Genomic DNA, 19,026 nt, shown 5'->3' on the forward strand with positions numbered 1-19,026 from the left:
TCCTCAGATTAATGCAGATGAAGGGAGTTAGATATTCATAGGAAGCGTAGTGTACTGTTTTTTTCTCGCTATATGAATTACAAATCAGCCTTTTCTTAAATCATGTTTCTAGTCTATTGCATAGTTACAATGTGTAATCATTGATGTCCCAGGAGCGGTAAACACTGTTGAAGTGTATAATTGTAATACATACATGCAGACACAGCATAATTCAAAGAATGGAGTTTGATACACCTAGTATTGGATATGACTGAAAAAGAATGTCTCAAAGAGATTCATACCTGAACCGCACCTTTATTTGCCAAGGAAGTGTACATGATCAGTGAATATAGTCAATGTACAGGCTACAATGTGGGGATCTCATGCATGGTAATAACAGTACATGTATATAGGACTTGCATCCTTGGCACAATAAAGTTATTATATTCTACTCAATCCATAGGCTTCATTAATGCCATTCAGACTTGAAGTTGATACAACTATGATAGCTGAGGTTCATTGGTATGAATATTAGTTCAGAACCTAACCTTTTAAGGGTCCATACACAGATCGGCTACATACTGTAGCTAGCTACACATTCATAGGAATACAGTTATTTTCATCTTCCACTACACAATAAGCAAATAGTTAGCTCGCTATGTTACTTCAGCTGCATTGCATGGCAAATATAAGCAAGGCAAGCTAACACAATTGTACATTGAATTTGCAGTAAATGCTTTAGCTAGCTAGATTCTTTACATCCACTGTTTCACAAGACGACAGTCTGGCTTGCAGGTTCTCTCAGGAGTCCCTAAAACATTAAACACGAATTACATTTTCATACTCATGTCATAACACTAGCTAGCTGGCTAATGTTAGCTAGTCAGCTAACTTGCTAAATAGCAGTTTTTGTACATGAACTTTATGACAAAAAAATATGCACAATCGTTTGTCTCTACATTAACTAACATATTCCTCTTAATTGTAAATGTTTTGCTTGACTTGTTATGATGTTATAATTACTTATTTGCTTCCACCGTAATGTTTTCTCAGCCATCTTTGCTGAAGAAAGTCACCAGGGACGGGTGGCTCGTGTCAAATCTGTCATTGGAACCACTCGATATGATTGGTCATATAAAAACCTTGGGACCCAAATGCATAATGAGTGCTCTAACTCCCCCTTGCGGTGGTCTGAAGCCATGAAGCCGTGACGCTGAGTACCTCTAGGTCCTGCGGTGTAAGCTAGCAAATTTTAAAGGAGGAACCACTGTACAAGCTTGGCACACCAGTATTTGGGGCGTTTCTCCCATTCTTCTCTGCAGATCATCTCAAGCTGTCAGGTTGGATGGGGAGCGTTGCTGCACAGCTATTTTCAGGTATCTCCAGAGATGTTTGATTGGGTGATTGGGTTCAAGTCTGGGCTCTGGCTGGGCCACTCAAGGACATTCAGAGACTTGTCCCGAAGCCACTCCTGCATTGTCTTGGCTGTGTACTTAGGGTTGTTGTCCTGTTGGAAGGTGAACCTTCTCCCCCGTCTGAGGTCTTGAGCGCTCTGGAGCAGGTTTTCATCAGGGATCTCTCTGTACTTTGCTCTGTTCATCTTTCCCTCGATCCTGACTAGTCTCCCAGTCCCTGCCGCTGAAAAACATGCCCACAGCATGACGCTGCCACCACCATGCTTCACTGTAGGGATGGTGCCAGGTTTCCTCCAGAAGTGACCCTTGGCATTCAGGCCAAAGAGTTCAATCTAACATCAGACCAGAGAATCTTGTTTCTCATGGTCAGAGTCCTTTAGGTGCCTCTTGGAAAACTCCAAGCGGGCTGTCGTGCATTTTACTGAGGAGTGGCTTCCGTCTGGCCACTCTACCATAAAGGCCTGATTGGTGGAGTGCTGCAAAGATGGTTGTCCTTCTGGAAGGTTTTCCCATCTCCACAGAGGAACTCAGGAGCTGACCATCGGTTCTTGGTTCCCTCCCTGACCAAGGCCCTTCTCACCTGCGGCCAGCTGTAGGAACATTCTTGGTGATTCTAAACTTCTTCCATTTAAGAATGATGGAGGCCATTGTGTTGTTGGGGACCTTCAATGTTTTTTTTATAGCTTTTTTTTTTTACCTTCCCCAAATCTGTGTCTGTGCTCTACGGACAATTCCTTTGACCTCATTGCTTGGTTTTTGCTCTGACATGCACTGTCAACTGTGGGATCTTATATAGACAGGTGTGTGCAAATCGAAATCATGTCCAATCAATTTAATTTACTACAGGTGGACTCCAATCAAGTAGAAATATCTCAAGGGCGATCAATGGAAACAGGATGCACCGGAGCTCAATTTCGAGACTCATAGCAAAGGGTTTGAATACTTATGTAAATAAGGTATTTCTGTTTTACAAAAAAAATTAAAAGCCTGTTTTTGCTTTGGCATTATAGGACATTGTGTGTAGATTGATGATGGGGGGAAATGATGTAATCAATTTTACAATAAGGCTGTAAAGTAACAAAATGTGGAAAAGTCAATGGGTCTGAATACTTTCCGAATGCACTGTATATATACATATCATAATTTCCCCCTGGAATTGGTATTTCTCTTGGTATTTCTTCACTAGGAAAACAAATTCGACAAACAACCACAAAGACAAAAATGTGCGCCAGAGGAATACAAAATGAGAAGCTACTCGTTGCAGTAAGTATTCTGGCCTTTATAAAATGAGAAGCTACTCGTCGTGAGTATTCCGGCCTTTATAAAATGAGAAGCTACTCCTCATAGTGAGTATTCCGGCCTTTATAAAATGAGAAGCTAATCCTCGTAGTGAGTATTCCAGCCTTTATAAAATGAGAAGCTACTCGTTGTAGTGAGTATTCCGGCCTTCATAAAATGAGAAGCTACTCGTTGTAGTGAGTATTCCGGCCTATATAAAACGAGAAGCTACTCGTTGTAGTTAGTATTCCGACCTTTATAAGATGAGAAGCTACTCGTTTTAGTGAGTATTCCGGCCTTCATAAAATGAGAAGCTACTCATTGCAGTGAGTATTCTGGCCTTTAGAAAAAGGAATATGAGGCATATGGAAGTCAACTAAGTGATATACTGTAGGAATGTGATAATGTGCACAGGGTATACTAATTCCTTTCTCCCCCGATTTTCATGAACAGATGACTAACTGCATATCTTGACCATATGAAGGTATCTGAGGAGGGAGCTCCAGGCAATTTTTAATGAAGCATATCTCATCTCTCTCTTACGAGAAAAAACAATAACAGCGTAACACTGGCAGAAAAGAACAAGATGGCTGTCTTAAGCATGACTTATTCAGTCTTACATGAACAGTCCTGGACGGAGAGATGACTAATTCCATCACGAAAGGTGTGCACATCTTTTTTTGTGTGCTGTTTGATGTCTCTTTTATTCATTTTATCATGTCCTCCAACCAGAGGTGATCCTTTTTGTATTACATATCATGTAAAACGCATGCAAATTATTACGCAATAGGATGCCCAGAATAGACTTTGTTGTTTTCCCTCATGTCTGTATGGCTATTTTGCGTCCAAAGGAATTATGTTTTTTTATGAAATTGTCCTGAACTGAAAAATACTGTTATATTCTTAAATAACTTTGTACAGCTGATTCATTGTCATTAAACTATGTTTGATTTAGTGAAAGGAAAGTCCACTCTTAACAGCCATTATAGTGAAAATGTGATGCAAGGGATTTGATGTCTGGCAGTATTTACTTGAAAATGATTATATGAAAATTACTACTATATCTATCTAGTTATAAATAAAATGAGTGTTTATTTTTATTTTTCAGAGTAACTTAGGATGTCTTGTATATGTTGAGGTACGAGTGTTCAAACAATAGCAAATACTGTATGTAAAGAAAAAAATACATTTTATATTTCCCAACTTAATTCATTCATTTTTATTTTTCTGAAATTGTACAGCATGGCTATTATCCTATGCAATATGTATTCATATATAGATATATTGGGGGCAGTTTGTTTTTCTCAGTGAAGCTTTAATATTGTGGGATCACTTGGAAGCTGGTATAGCAAAATGCACTGCTGTAGCTGCATGACTCCTGTCCTATAAATACACCATGTATCCATGTGTATTGCAGTGCAAATGGACCTACATTAGGGTGGGAATGGAAGGAGCTACGGTATCTCTAGCCACGATAAAACATCAGACCAATAACATACGAGACTAATACATTTTTGAAAATAAAAGGCTCCAAAATACATTTCATTTTTTTGCCTCGAAAATCCTTTCTAGAAACCGCAAAATTTGTCCTGCTACAAATATCCTCCTTCAACACAATGGTCACTATGTTCCAGCACACATTTACACAATCAGCAGCATGAAGAACACTAGAGGTCGACCGATTATGATTCTTCAATGCCAATACCGATTATTGGAGGACCAAAAAAAGCAGATTCCAATTAATCGGCCGATTTTTTAAAATGTATTTGTAATAATGACAATTACAACCATACTGAATGAACATTTATTTATTTTAACTTAATATAATACATCAATAAAATCAATTTAGCCTCAAATAAATAATGAAACATGTTCAATTTGTTTTAAATAATGCAAAAACAAAGTGTTGGAGAAGAAAGTAAAAGTGCAATATGTGCCATGTAAGAAAGCTATATGAAAGCTGGTGGTTCCTTTTAACATGAGTCTTCAATATTCCCAGGTAAGAAGTTTTAGGTTGTAGTTATTATAGGAATTATAGGACTATTTCTCTCTATACCATTTGTATTTCATATACCTTTGACTATTGGATGTTCTTATAGGCACTTTAGTATTGCCAGTGTAACAGTATAGCTTCAGTCCCTCTCCTCGCCCCTACCTGGGCTCGAACATTGAACACAACGACAACAGCCACCCTCGAAGCAGCGTTACCCATGCAGAGCAAGGGGAACAACCACTCCAAGTCTCAGAGCAAGTGACGTTTGAAACGCTATTAGCTCGCACCCCGCTAACTAGCTAGCCATTTCACATCAGTTACACCAGCCTAATCTCGGGAGTTGATAGGCTTGAAGTCATAAACTGCGCAGTGCTTGCGAAGAGCTGCTGGCAAAACGCACGAAAGTGCTGTTTGAATGAATGTTTACGAGCCTGCTGCTGCCTACCATCGCTCAGTCAGACTGCTCTATCAAATCATAGACTTAGTTATAACATGATAACACACAGAAATACGAGCCTTAGGTCATTAATATGGCTGAATCCGGAAACTATCATCTCGAAAACAAAATGTTTATTCTTTCAGTGAAATACGGAACAGTTCTGTATTTTATCTAACGGGTGACATCCATAAGTCTAAATATTCCTGTTACATTGCACAACCTTCAATGTTTGTCATAATTACGTAAAATTCTGGCAAATTAGGCAGCCCAAACTGTTGCATATACACTGACTCTGCGTGCAATGAACGCAAGAGAAGTGACACAATTTCACCTGGTTAATATTGCCTGCTAACCTGGATTTCTTTTAGCTAAATATGCAGGTTTAAAAATATATACTTCTGTGTATTGATTTTAAGAAAGGCATTGATGTTTATGGTTAGGTACACATTGGAGCAACGATACGCATCGATTATATGCAATGCAGGACACACTAGATAAACTAGTAATATCATCAACCATGTGTAGTTAACTAGTGATTATGATTGATTGATTGTTTTTTATAAGATAAGTTTAATGCTAGCTAGCAACTTACCTCGGCTTGCTGCATTCGCGTAACAGGCAGTCTCCTCGTGGAATGTAATCAGGTGGTTAGAGCGTTGGACTAGTTAACTGTAACGCTGCAAGATTGAATCCCCAAAAAAATTTGTCGTTCTGCCCCTGAACGAGGCAGTTAACCCACTGTTCCTAGGCCTTCATTGAAAATAAGAATGTGTTCTTAACTGACTTTGTACATTTGTACATTTATTTTAAAAATAAAATTGGCCAAATCGGTGTCCAAAAATACAGATTTCTGATTGTTATGAAAACTTGAAATGTGCCCTAATTAAATCGGCCATTCCGATTAATCGGTCGACCTCTAAACAACACATTCCCCAACTCTTCCACAACCCACCTCCCACCCACATGTGTACCGTGTGTAGTGAGTTGACCTGTCTCCCTCTGGCTGTTTGTGTTGATGAGCTTTAGCTCCTCAGTCCTGGAGCACTTTCTTCAGCTCCCCTTCCACCTCCTCCACCAAGGCAGGGAAGCTGGGGTCCAAGAGACACAGGCGGAGGAAGGGCTCCAGCTCCCCACAGAACAGAGCACTGTGGCACCAGGGGCAAGGACACCAGGGGCAAGGACAGACCATGCTCGCCCAGGAAGTGCTGAGGAAAAATAAAGATAGACCAGGGATCTGATCATTTGTTTGTATAGACTTAAAGCCATGACATCGGCTAACTATAATCTCCCAAGTCAATTAAGTGTTAATTATTCCATTGGGCTACTCTACACTTCAGTAGTGGCGGGGAATAACTACAACCCCATGAAGTGTATGTTACATTCAAGCTCAGTGGGTGAGAGCAGTAACTCCTGAATGTTAAATAACTGCTACTCATTCAGTTCGCGCGATTGTCAAACTCCATCAAGTGAATCATCACCCTCAGCATTCATCAGTCATCTATCTAATCACCGTGTTGTGTCAGTACCAACCTACCTGGGTAAGACGTTTGATGGATAAAGAGCCCTGGACGACCTCCGGTTCAGTAGCCATAGCCTCCCCAGCACTCGCCTGATGACAAGGTTAAAAGAGATGATACTAATGCCACAGGACTTTATAGGGCAACACACCAAGGGAGGTTAGAGCTGCATCATAGTTGCATCCTTTATTGAATGATTTCCCTCAGTCATCATAGCTCTTTCATCCTCACTGAGAGCTTTTTCAAATGTGTGTGTGTTGGTTTCATTTCTCCCCCTTCTGTGTGGGGAGGTTAAGGATTGACATATCGCACATTGTCATTGATTCATACATAAAATCCATATTAACCTAGTTGGTTCCAGGGCTGTTCAGTATTAAACTAGCTATATTGTTTTCATGCTTGTAAATAGCACCATCTAGTGGGTGATTCTTACTGTAACAACAGCAACTTTAGTACATCATTAACTATAGTTTGCCTCATACATTGTGAAGAATTACATTCTTAAAATAAGAACAGCAACACAGGTGAAAAAAATATGCAATGCACTCATTTCAGTTAGTTAATGTATTGCAGGAGCTGTTACAATTCAGATGTTCCAAAATACACTTTCATGATGCAATACGTAGCTTTCTGTGTGAATGTGTTGTTGAGTACCTGTTGATCCTGTGCAGTGGTCTTGGTAGGGGGCTGATTGGATGTTGGGGTGCAGCTGAGTGGTGGTGGTGGCCCCCCCTGTGTGGTGACAGGCAGGTACTCCTTCAGTCTGAGTACTGCACTGCCACGCTCCTCCAGGGCCTCAGCCCTGCTGCCACTGAACTGCATCCCGATCGAACAACTCTCCCCCTGCACATATACAGCAGTGTTTCGTGTGAGAGCTGGCCTATATCTCCTCCTCGCCGCTACTGAGGCAATTTTGACCAGCAGACTACAAGCTTGACACGCCACTTACAATTCATCACAGTGACACGTACCTACAACACTTATTTAGCCTACATATCACTCACAAGCTAGGCCCTTGGCAGAACATGGGCAGCCAAAGCACTGCTCGCAGCCAGCTAGCTGTGCCAAGACTGTTAAAATGCATCGTGTCAGGCCTCAGATCCCCTTAATTCAAGCCATTTAATGACCAATTACACTGTTGTCTCAGCACAGCCACCCCTGCCAAACATTAGCTCTGCCACGCTCATGTCAATGTGAAATCTGGCTATGGTAAATAAAGCTGCCACTATACAAATTGCTGAGGAAATTACCTTCTGTAAAATTCCGGTGTTGCCTTGTAGTTAACATTAGCCTACGTTTCATTTAAAACTAGGTGCTAGAATAATAATACAAGTTGGTATGTATACTGTTGTATACTGTACGACTGTAGCTTCTATTTAAAAATGGTGTTGTTTCTAAAAGCAAATAAAGGCTCCAAGAAAATCACTTTCGCAACCCACCTTAACAGTCAGACGGAAAAGTAGGGTATCTGATTTCTGCTGAACTTTGAGGAAGCTTGGAGCATCAAGCAAGGAAAACCCATCCTGAAAAATGCAAGTAACACAACATTCAGACAGACTAACAATGGTAAACAAACAACAGTCAAAAGTCATAGTAGTAAAACCAAAGTCATATTGGATAGGGCACACAGCTAATCCTCATGTCTTCAATGAGACATACAAGTCCATTTAATAGTATCAGACGGAGCATGAAGCAATCACAGCTCTACTTTTGGTTAGCAGGAGCAATCTCAAATGATCTGAAATGACATAAGCGCGCCTGCAGGGGGCTCTATTGACTCAGAAACCCATCCAGACAGACCCTGTGACCAGCAGCATGCCATCAGTATGTACTGTATTTGGAAAGATAACTTCCATCTCCATCTCGAACAACCAGCTGTTGGAGGCTGAATGTTGTTGTACTAAATATCATCGTTGAGAGTCATAAGCTGTGCTCGAATTCTCATATTAACCACACTAACCATACTATTTGAGACGTGATTTGAGTACATAGTATGCTTATTGGTCATAGTATGGATATAGTTAGCATGCCAAAAGTTGTCGTACTAAATGTGGAAAAATTTACAAAGTATACATGCAGTGGGCACTATTTCCGTGCTTTTAGGGCCCATAATGCAATTCTTCCAAAAATGGGCGTGGCTTCACAACATTTTCAGATTTGTAGAAAATGGCGGCCGAAGTCTGACGAAAGTGGATACAAATTATTCATTGGTTTAACTAATCATGAAACATTTTAAGAAAATGTTGAGTAATGTAATAAAGTATTGACTCTTCAAATAGGTTTGTTTTGACAATTTGTTAGCTATGTTATCCTTATGAACAGCATAGCATTACAGCAGTAGGTATGTTAGCTAGCTACCTAACGTTAGCTGGCTACTAATAATACATCGAACTTGCCAGGCAGTATTATTAACAATCTGCTATCTAACTAAACTACCCAACGTTTATTGACTTGATTATTCACATAATTCTTAGCTAAGTGCTATGGACATTGTTCATTCTGAATATCTACTCTTGATTTCAGAGCAGTCTCGCGCAGAATAACTGCTGACTTTATATTCAACACCCGTTGAATATGGCCGGTGTCAGTAAACGTCGGCAAAAAAAGCGTAAATAAATTGTTGCCAGCAGGACAGTTACAGCATAACCAGCTCTGCTAGGGCAAGCAAAATGGTGTTCTCTCAGTCTCATTTGTGTCTGGAAGTAGCTAGCCAACGTTAGCTTGGGTGCTTGACTGCCCTTGAATGTTTGGATCAACCCTACTTCTCAGCCAGCGCTCTGAACGCTCCGAATTTATGAACGGACAATCTGACAACGAACGCCTAGAGCGCACTCTGGCACTCCAGATTGTAAATTCAAACAGAATCAAAATCGTGAAATGTTTAGCTAGTTATTTGTTATGCCAGTGGTTCCCAAACTTTTTATAGTCCCGTACCCCTTCAAACATTCAACATCCAGCTGTGTTCCCCCTCTAGCACCAGGGTCAGCACACTCTCAAATGTTGTTTTTTGCCATCATTGTAAGCCTGCCACACACACGCATACGATACATTAATTAAATAGAATAATGAGTGTGAGTTTGTCACAATCTGGGTCGTGGGAAGTGACAAAGAGCTCTTATAGGACCAGGGCACAAATAATATAATAATAATACATAATTTTGCTCTTTATTTAACCATCTTACATATAAAACCTTATTTGTTCATTGAAAATTGTGAATAACTCAACACAGGTTAATGAGAAAAGTGTGCTTGAAGGATGCACATAACTCTGCAAAGTTGGGTTGTATTGGAGAGAGTCTCCACACACAGCCTGTGCCTGTATTTAGTTTTCATGCTAGTGAGGGCCGAGAATCCACTCTCACATAGGTGCGCGGTTGCATCAGTGTCATCAGGACATCAGTGTCTTTTAACAGCGCAGTTGTGAAGTCAGAAGCTTACATACACCTTAGCCAAATACATTTAAACTCAGTTTTTCACAATTCCTGACATTTAATCCTAGTAAGAATTTCCTGTCTTAGGTCAGTTAGGATCACCACTTTACTTTAAGAATGTGAAATGTCAGAATAATAGTAGAGAGAATTATTTATTTCTTTCATAATATTCCCAGTGGGTCAGAAGTTTACATACATACACTCAATTAGTATTTGGTAGCATTGTCTTTACATTGTTTAACTTGGGTCAAACGTTTCAGGTTTCCACAAGCTTCCCACAATAAGTTTGGAGAATCTTGGGCCATTCCTCCTGACAGAGCTGGTGTAACTGAGTCAGCTTTGTAGGCCTCCTTGCTTGCATACACTTTTTATGTTCTGCCCACAAATGTTCTATGGGATTGAGGTCAGGGCTTTGTGATGGCCACTCCAATACCTTGACTTTGTTGTCCTTAAGCCATTTTGCCACAACTCTGGAAGAATGCTCGGGGTCATTGTCCATTTGGAAGACCGATTTGCGACCAAGCTTTAACTTCCTGACTGATGTCTTGAGATGTTGCTTCAATTTATCCACATAATTTTCCTCCCTCATGAGGCCATCTATTTTGTGAAGTGCACCAGGCCCTCCTGCAGCAAAGCACCCCCACAACATGATGCTGCCACCCCCGTGCTTCACGGTTGGGATGGTGTCTTTGGCTTGCAAGCCTCCCCCTTTTTCCTCCAAACATAACGATTGTCATTATGACCAAACAGTTCTATTTTTATTTCATCAGACCAGAGGACATTTCTCCCTCCAAAAAAGTAAGATCTTTGTCCCCTTGTGCAGTTGCAAACCGTAGTCTGGCTTTTTTATGGCAGTTTTGGAGCAGTGGCTTTTTCCTTGATGATCGACCTTTCAGGTTATGTCGATGTAGGACTCGCTTTAATGTGGAAATAGATACTTTTGTACCTGTTCCCTCCAGCATCTTAACAAGGTCATTTGCTGTTGTTCTGGGATTGGTTTGCACTTTTCGCACCAAAGTACATTCATCTCTAGGAGACAGAACGCGTCTCCTTCCTGAGTGGAATGACGGCTGAGTGGTCCCATGGTGTTTATACTTGCGTACTATTGTTTGTACAGATGAACATGGCACCTTCAGGCATTTGGAAATTGCTCCCAAGGATGAACCTGACTTGTGGAGGATTACAATGTTTTTTCTGAGGTCTTGGTTGATTTCTTTTGATTTTCCCATGATGTCAAGGAAAGAGGCACTGAGTTTGAAGGTAGGATTGAAATACATCCATAGGTATACCTCTAATTGACTCAAATTATGTCAATTAGCCTATCAGAAGCTTCTAAAGCCATGACAACATTTTCTGGAATTTTCCAAGCTGTTTAAAGGCACAGTCAACTTAGTGTATGTAAACGTCTGACCCACTGGAATTGTGATACAGTGTATGTAAACTTCTGACTTCAACTGTATGCATGTATATATACATATAAAGTGTAATGTTTTATGTAACAGAGCTGAATAGACGATCCATCCCTCCATTGTGCTGAAGTCCAATTGAAATGGAGAAACATAACTTGCAGTATCTACAGTGGCAAAAAAAGTATGCAAACACTTTGGAATTACCTAGATTTCTGCATAAATTGGTCATCGAATTTGATCTGATCTTCATCTAAGTCACAACAATAGACAAACATAGTGTGCTTAAACTAATAACACATAAATTATTGTATTTGTCTTGTCTCTATTGAATACATCATTTAAACATTCACAGTGTAGGTTGGGAAAAGTATGTGAAACCCTAGGCTAATGACTTCTCCAAAAGCTAATTGGAGTCAGGAGTCAGCTAACCTGGAGTCAAATCAATGAGATGAGATTGGAGATGTTGGTTAGAGCTGCCTTGCCCTATAAAAAAATACTCACAATATTTGAGCTATTCACAAGAAGCATTGCCTGATGCCTCGAACAAAGGAGATCTCAGAACACCTAAGATTAAGAATTGTTGACTTGCATAAAGCTGGAAAGGGTTACAAAAGTATGTCTAAAAGCCTTAATGTTCATCAGTCCACAGTAAGACAAATTGTCTATAAATGGAGAAAGTTCAGCACTGTTGCTACTCTCCATAGGAGTGGCCATCCTGCAAAGATGACTGCAAGAGCACAGCGCAGAATGCTCAATGAGGTTAAGAAGACTCCTAGAGTGTCAGCTAAAGACTTACAGAAATCTCTGGAACATGCTAACATCTCTGTTGACGAGTCTACGATACATAAAACACTAAACAAGAATGGTGTTCATGGCAGGGCACCACGGAAGAGGCCACTGCTGTCCAAAAAAAAACATTTCTGCAAGTCTGAAGTTTGCAAAAGTGCACCTGGATGTTCCACAGCGCTACTGGAAAAATATTCTGTGGACAGATGAAACTACAGTTTAGTTGTTTGGAAGGAACACACAACACTATGTGTAGAGAAAAAAAAGTGCAGAACAGCACAGCACACCAACATCAAAACCTCATCCCAACTGTAAAGTATGGTGGAGGGAGCATCATGGTTAGGGGCTGCTTTGCTGCCTCAGGGCCTGGACAGCTTGCTATCATCGCCGGAAAAATTAATTCCCAAGTTTATCAAGACATTTTGCAGGAAAATGTTAGGCTATCTGTCCGCCAATTGAAGCTCAACAGAAGTTGGGTGATGCAACAGGACAATGACCCAAAACACAGAAGTAAATTAACAACAGAATGGCTTCAACAGAAGAAAATGCACCTTCTGGAGTGGCCCAGTCAGAGTCCTGACCTCAACCTGATTTGAGATGCTGAGGCATGTCCTCAAGAGAGCAGTTCACACCAGACATCCCAAGAATATTGCTGAACTGAAACAGTTTTGTAAAGAGGAATGATCCAAAATTCCTCCTGACCGTTGTGCAGGTCTGATCCGCAACTACAGAAAACATTTGGTTGATGTTATTGCTGCCAAAGGAGGGTCAACCAGTTATTAAATCCAAGGGCACATTCTTTTTCCAGCCTGCACTGTGAATGTTTGCACGGTGTGTTCAATAAAGACATGAAAACGTATAATTGGTTGTGTGTTATTAGTTTAAGCAGACTATGCGTGTCTATTGTTGTGACCTAGATGAAGATCAGATCGGGGCGGCAGGGTAGCCTAGTGGTTAGAGCGTTGGACTAGTAACCGGAAGGTTGCGAGTTCAAACCCCCGAGCTGACAAGGTCAACAGTCTGTCGTTCTGCCCCTGAACAGGCAGTTAACCCACTGTTCCCAGGCCGTCATTGAAAATAAGAATTTGTTCTTAACTGACTTGCCTGGTTAAATAAAGGTAAAATAAAAAAATTAAAAAAAATAAAAGATCAAATTTTATGACCAATTTATGCAGAAATCCAGGTATTTCCAAAGGGTTCATATGTATTTTTTTTGCCACTGTAGATACTGCAAGTTATGTTTCTCCATTTCAAATGGACTTCAACACAATGGAGGGATGAAGTCTACTCAGCTCTGTTACATAAAACATTACACTTCAGCTCCGTACTTCCAGATTCAAAACAGATTTCAATTTTCCTACTCCGCTGAGATGTTCTGAAGGGATTAGATCAAATTTTTATTTTTAGTTGAAAGTTATCATATCAGGGAGTGATACATAATACATAACATTACATAATTTCAACAAGACTTGTCTTCAAGTCATTCTGTGAGGCATAGCCAGTCGTTTTCTGAGAGAAAGCCCCCATTACACTACATCTTAGAATCAGGAGTAATCTGGATGATGATTACACACAATAACCCTCTCTCTCCTCCAGCATGGTGCATCCTAATATGGCATCATCATACAGTTGGGACTCCCCTGGAATCAGCCACTGTGTACTACTGTAAACTCTCTTCATTGAAAGATACTCAAGTGCATTAAGATTAAGGGCGACGATCTATCAATGACCACTATCCACTTTTGTCAGAGAGCACTTTGTGTCCTAAAATGAATTAGCATGTAGCCTTGCCTGGCACCCTGGCTCAGCAAGATAGCTGTAGCCACTTTCCATCCAGCACTCGATGTGGCATAGTGCAGCTATGGCCATTGTGTTTCTACAGCCATTCCCGCTGGGTCTCTCAGCTGCACACAGAGTCTGGCAGTGAACCTTGAGAAGACACACACTAACACACACACTAAACTACACACTAACACAGGCACTATTCTATGTACAGCAGCAACCTAGCAGGTGTTCAGTATTTGTTCTCGTTCCTTGTATTTTCAAGGACTTGTAATCAAGTCCTTTGAATGTCAAAATCGGGGTCACTTTTCAACATTGTTGCAAAAAACATACAATTGTATCCATAGCTAGGCTATCTGCTTATTATCCTAATAAAATATATCTAAGCTTAGACTAGCCTGAGTTAGAAGGCATATTTGTTAATAAAAAATAAGTGTACAAAGTGTACAAAACATTAACACCTTCCTAATATTGACTTGCACCCCCTTTTGCCCTCAGAACAGCCTCAATTCTTCGTGTTATGGACTCTACAGGGTATTGAAAGCATTCCACAGGGATGCTGGCCTATGTTGACGCCAATGCTTCCCACAGTTGTGTCAAATTGGCTGGTTATCCTTTGGGTGGTGGACTAATCTTGATACACATGGGAAACTATTGAGTGTGAAAAACCCAGCAGCATTGCAGTTCTTGACACACTCAAACTGGTGCACCTGGCATCTACTACCATACCCTGTTCCAAGACACTGCAATCTTTTGTCGTGCCCATTCACCCTCTGAATGGCCCACATACATAATCAATGTCTCAAGGCTTAAAAATCCTTCTTTAACCTGTCTCTTCCCCTTTATCTACACTGATTGAAGTGGATTTAACAAGTGGCATCAGTAAGTGTTTATAGCTTTCAACTGGATTCACATGATCTGTATGTCATGGAAAGAGCAGGTGTTCCTAATGTTTTGTACAGTCAGTGTAATTTAGGCCAACAATGAGTGCAGGTTGGACAACAACAGCTATTATTTTATGTCTATTGAGTGTACATTTGGCAGTAACTTGGTATATAATAATCAATTATTGAATATATTGGGGGATATTTTATTTTTATTTTATCATATTTGGATACATTGTTACTTAGCCTAGAGATGTGCAGTCCAGATAAAATACAGTAAAAACTAGATCCAGATCCATCCAGGAATGACTTGACTTTAGGACATCAAAGGGCATATAAAGTCTAGTAGCTAGACCTCAACTCACTTACCAGAAGATCGTGACCTTGGGACACCAACATATGACCGGATTCCACAATGGTGAGCACCAATTCACCCGCGCTTTCACTGGGCTCAAACATCTAGAGAAGTTTCAAGACACATTTTTCAACATCACATCTGAGGCAAAATCCATAATGTAAAGTGTAGACCTATAACTCTTTGATTTGCTAATGTAGTAAACTCGCCTATATTTGTAAACTATGTTTGGTTAGCATAGCTAGCAAGTGGCATTAGGTACCTAACTTTGGCTAGCGTTATCTCATATAAAGACCGACGTTGTTGGACAAAATTCACGACTAGACAACTTCACGTCACCTTCCATGGATTACCGTCGTCTTCTTTGGTCCCAGGCAAAAAAACGCCCCAAAAAGTTTCAACCTCCATATAGATTTATGTAACGTTACAGTTGTCATTTGTAAAAAAATAAAATATTTAAGAATATAAGATATATATTTATAAGAGGAGCTAACGCTAGCTAGTTAGCTACGTTTGTTTTGCTTGATGAGCGCGGGAATATCAGAAAGTCATGAGTCACGTATATTGTGTTTCTGTGTGCGCGCATGCGCAGGGTTCTGGCTGGAGACGCTAGAAGTGCGTTTTTTTTGTGTCTGCCCAGCACATTAGTTGCACCTACTCAACTCTAACCTAATCCCCAAACTCAATTGCTCCATTTTTTGATTTACTGGGTGATGTGTTGGTGGTGCTAAATTAGAATAGTGACCACATTTAAGTGCGCAAGGTATTCATAGCTCACATACAGCGTAAAGTCTTGAACAAAGTGTTTACATGCACCTTTGATATCCCGCTCACGAGTATCCCTATATTCATGAATAAACAGAATATTCCTCATTTAAATTTATATGGAATAGTAACTGAAATATGGACACTGTCTGTAAGCAAATAACCTCTCGCAAATATAATATTAACTCTGCAGAATTATGCATTTCTTGCAGTAAAATTATACAACAAATGTTAATTTTGTCTCAGGAACAGAAGTGGAGAAATATTATGTATTTCTTTCAATCTTTCTTGAGAAAATGTGAATGAGCATGTCATGTAATGTGTAATGTGTTATACAAGCAGTATTTCACCAGGGTGGTTGCTGATGTTTAAGATGAGGGAGGATGATAATTTTTTTAATGAGCATGGCCTTATTTCTATTACAGCATATTGGATGACTAAAATTCATATTCCATTCACCCAGCTCAATGTAACATCGATAGGTTTAGGCTACTACATGATCCTCAAATTTTCCTAATACCCATCATGAGGTTGCTAAAACCTAGCCTATAAATAAAAGTTTGCAACGTAGGTGCACAGGTCGAGAGAAAAATGTGAGTAATCGAGGTGACAGTGACCGCCTTGCACACTCTTGCCTGCATCTAGCTGATATAGGCTGTAATCATTAGTCCACCAGTTGGAAACGAGAGTTTCTATTGGATAAATTCAGGTATGTTTATCCCTGTTTCGTTCTGTTTGCTTCTGTTTAAGAAAGTTTTTCAATAGAATCGGGAGAATGAATACCCCCTTGATCAAGTGCAAACACAGTTCACTTTCATAGCAGCCACATACAAACAGCATGAACATTTTGATCGTTGTATAATTCCTTCTCACATCTACATGCTCTCCTCCTCCCACCTTTTTTCGCTTGTGGATTTCAGTGCACAACACATCAGCTGTCTGTGACCAGGTGAAAAAATATTTCCAAATCTTCCTATCATAACTGCTGACCGCTACACACAGTCAACATTTTTGTCACCATATTAGCTAACAACGTTAGTAATGTCATAGTCAATATAGCTACTAGAACTAACGCATTAATAAATCCGCTACAATCATGGAGTACAGTGAACAGTCAGCAAGCAGTTACACCCAGTAGAAATCATTTAATAAAACCAAAAGCGTATCTTTACTTGGAAGAGTTCCAGTGTTGAATAGCCATAGCCAGCTAGCTAACATAGCATCCCTCTGTTTGGTGCCTGGTGTTTTAGTAGGCTAAACTAGCTAGCTAAATGACAGTGAAAGTTTTTAAAAATACATCTAATTATAGTTCTCTCTCTCGCTCGCTCTTGATTTTCCTTCATTGTTAAAGAAATTAATTTGTTCAAAACTGTTCAACTATTGTCTTTCTCTCTTTGAGTCAACTACTCACCACGCACTGCAGTGCTAGCTAGCTTATGCTTTTAGTACCAGATTCATTCTCTGATCCTGTGATTGGGTGGACAACATTGCAGTTCATGCTGCAACAACTCTGATAAGTTGGAGGACGTCCTCCAGAAGTTGTCATAATTGCTGTGTAAGTCTATGGAAGGGGGTGAGAACCATGAGCCTCCTTGGTTTTGTATTGAAGTCAATGTACCTAGAGGAGGACAGAAACTGGTGGTGCTAACCTACAGAATGCTGTTGAGGCTACTGTAGACCTTCATTGCAAAACAGTTTGTTTTAATCAATTATTGGTGAAGTGAATATATTTTGTATAGGCCTAGTTTTATCTAAAAAGGGTAACTTTTTAAATGTTTCACTATTTTTATTTTTATGAAATTCACTGAGGATGATCCTCCCCTTCCTCTGAGGAGCCTCCACTGATTTTCAACCACGTAAAATATGCACCAAAGATGAACTGAAGTATTATCATAAACTTGTTTCATTGTTTTCTCAGCTTTTCATTTCTTTAAAACCGGTCGAACTGATGACATTTGGACATTTTGCACAGGATCAATCTTTCCACTTTTTTCGAGTTATTGCGTTTTCTTCCCGGTCCCTAAACAAAGCAGACAACTTTACCATTGTTACCTAGATTTCTAATGCATTCATTCTATCAATGTAAGACATTTTTCTGCTGAGCACCACTTTATTTTGTCTTTTGGGGCAAAAAGTTATGACAGAAGAGAAGCTGCATCTATCTTAACTATAGCTGACATAGAAATGGCCTACCAAATGTCCAACAAAAGGTCTGAAATTATAATATGGCCTACCAAATGTTGGAAATTATGAGCAGAAACATGTCTAAATTAGGGGTGAAAGTAGCCAGTAGGCTATAAGGTCCAGAACAGAGTATCAGCAAAATAAATAAATTAATACATTTTTCATAAGAGAAAATCAAGTCTGAAATTTCAAGGTGGAAATTACAAACTTCATAAGCCTTTTTAAACCTCGAATGCACTATACGTTTTACATTTCCTGCATTGCATCCTTAGGCTATATCATTAGGCTATAGGCTAACAAACGGTATAATGGACCTGCACTGAAACATATGTTGCATTTGTAGGTTTATCTATTATTTTTACTGCATCAGGGATAGCATACACAGATGATTCCTCTTGCAGTCTTCTTCAGTGTGTCGGTAAAAAAAAAATACATTCAAAACAGCATTTGTAGGGAACAACCGATGAGCAGCAGGTACTTCTAATCAGGGTTGCAAAACATCTGCCAATCAGGGATGTGGCTTTTCTGATCTACCTGTATACCACAAAGAAATACAGAATTATTGGGTATGGGAGTGGGCACAAAGGGCATTTGAGGGCGTCTTGAGTTAACCATTCATGAATCAATTGGCTTAGGTGTCTGCTCACTTGGATACATTATATTAATTCATGAGATAGCTTACCACAGCCTATATCCTTTTTGAACATAATTTTATTGATTTTATTTGCATAGTTAATTTGCATTATGTAGGCATTGGTAAGGTTGAGCAAAATATACAAAAAATACATTTCTATAACCCTTTAACAATG

The 19,026-nt window shown here is 39.8% G+C and overlaps 2 protein-coding genes across 11 annotated transcripts in view; one reads left to right on the forward strand and one right to left on the reverse strand.

Moving 5' to 3' along the window:
- Nucleotides 1-4,217, forward strand: part of LOC110526349 (neuroplastin) — a 62,347-nt gene extending 58,130 nt beyond the window's left edge. For 4 of the 8 annotated variants that reach the window (XR_005052194.1, XR_002473931.2, XM_021607240.2 and 1 more), the window contains 2 exons: nt 2,581-2,657; nt 3,126-4,217. Coding sequence is in view for 4 of the 8 variants with exons in the window: in XM_021607240.2 (XP_021462915.1) it covers nt 2,581-2,641 (61 nt within the window). In the remaining 4 variants the exon portion in view is untranslated. The remainder of the gene's footprint in view (nt 1-2,580; nt 2,658-3,125) is intronic. The other 4 variants (XR_005052195.1, XR_002473932.2, XM_021607243.2 and 1 more) reach the window with 1 other exon arrangement.
- Nucleotides 285-15,837, reverse strand: LOC110526350 (meiotic recombination protein REC114). Of its 3 annotated transcripts, XR_002473933.2 has the most exons (7): nt 15,608-15,837; nt 15,283-15,372; nt 8,061-8,144; nt 7,276-7,464; nt 6,639-6,713; nt 6,076-6,309; nt 285-790 (listed from the first exon to the last, which is right to left on the reverse strand). XR_002473933.2 is itself a non-coding variant. In XM_021607245.2 (6 exons), the coding sequence occupies exons 1-6, from the start codon at nt 15,674-15,676 to the stop codon at nt 6,127-6,129; spliced, it is 690 nt and encodes a 229-aa protein (XP_021462920.2). In that variant the 5' UTR covers nt 15,677-15,837; the 3' UTR covers nt 5,903-6,126. The 3 variants fall into 3 exon arrangements, 2 of the variants coding, with proteins under 2 accessions (XP_021462920.2, XP_021462921.2); XM_021607245.2 differs by lacking the exon at nt 285-790 and having other exon boundaries at nt 5,903-6,309; XM_021607246.2 differs by lacking the exon at nt 285-790 and having other exon boundaries at nt 5,903-6,309; nt 15,531-15,671.
- Nucleotides 15,838-19,026: the final 3,189 nt, after the last annotated feature.

Source organism: Oncorhynchus mykiss, chromosome 6 (assembly GCF_013265735.2).
Source record: "Oncorhynchus mykiss isolate Arlee chromosome 6, USDA_OmykA_1.1, whole genome shotgun sequence".
Taxonomy (NCBI): domain Eukaryota; kingdom Metazoa; phylum Chordata; class Actinopteri; order Salmoniformes; family Salmonidae; genus Oncorhynchus; species Oncorhynchus mykiss.

Coding starts and splice junctions, on each gene's coding strand:
- LOC110526350 (XM_021607245.2), bottom strand. CDS start 15,676: ATGGAGGTTGAAACTTTTTGGGGCGTTTTTTTGCCTGGGACCAAAGAA. Junction 8,145..15,282: donor CCCAAGGTCACGATCTTCTG/GTAAGTGAGTTG, acceptor TGCATTTTTCAG/GATGGGTTTTCCTTGCTTGA. Junction 6,310..6,638: donor CCATCAAACGTCTTACCCAG/GTAGGTTGGTAC, acceptor ATTTTTCCTCAG/CACTTCCTGGGCGAGCATGG.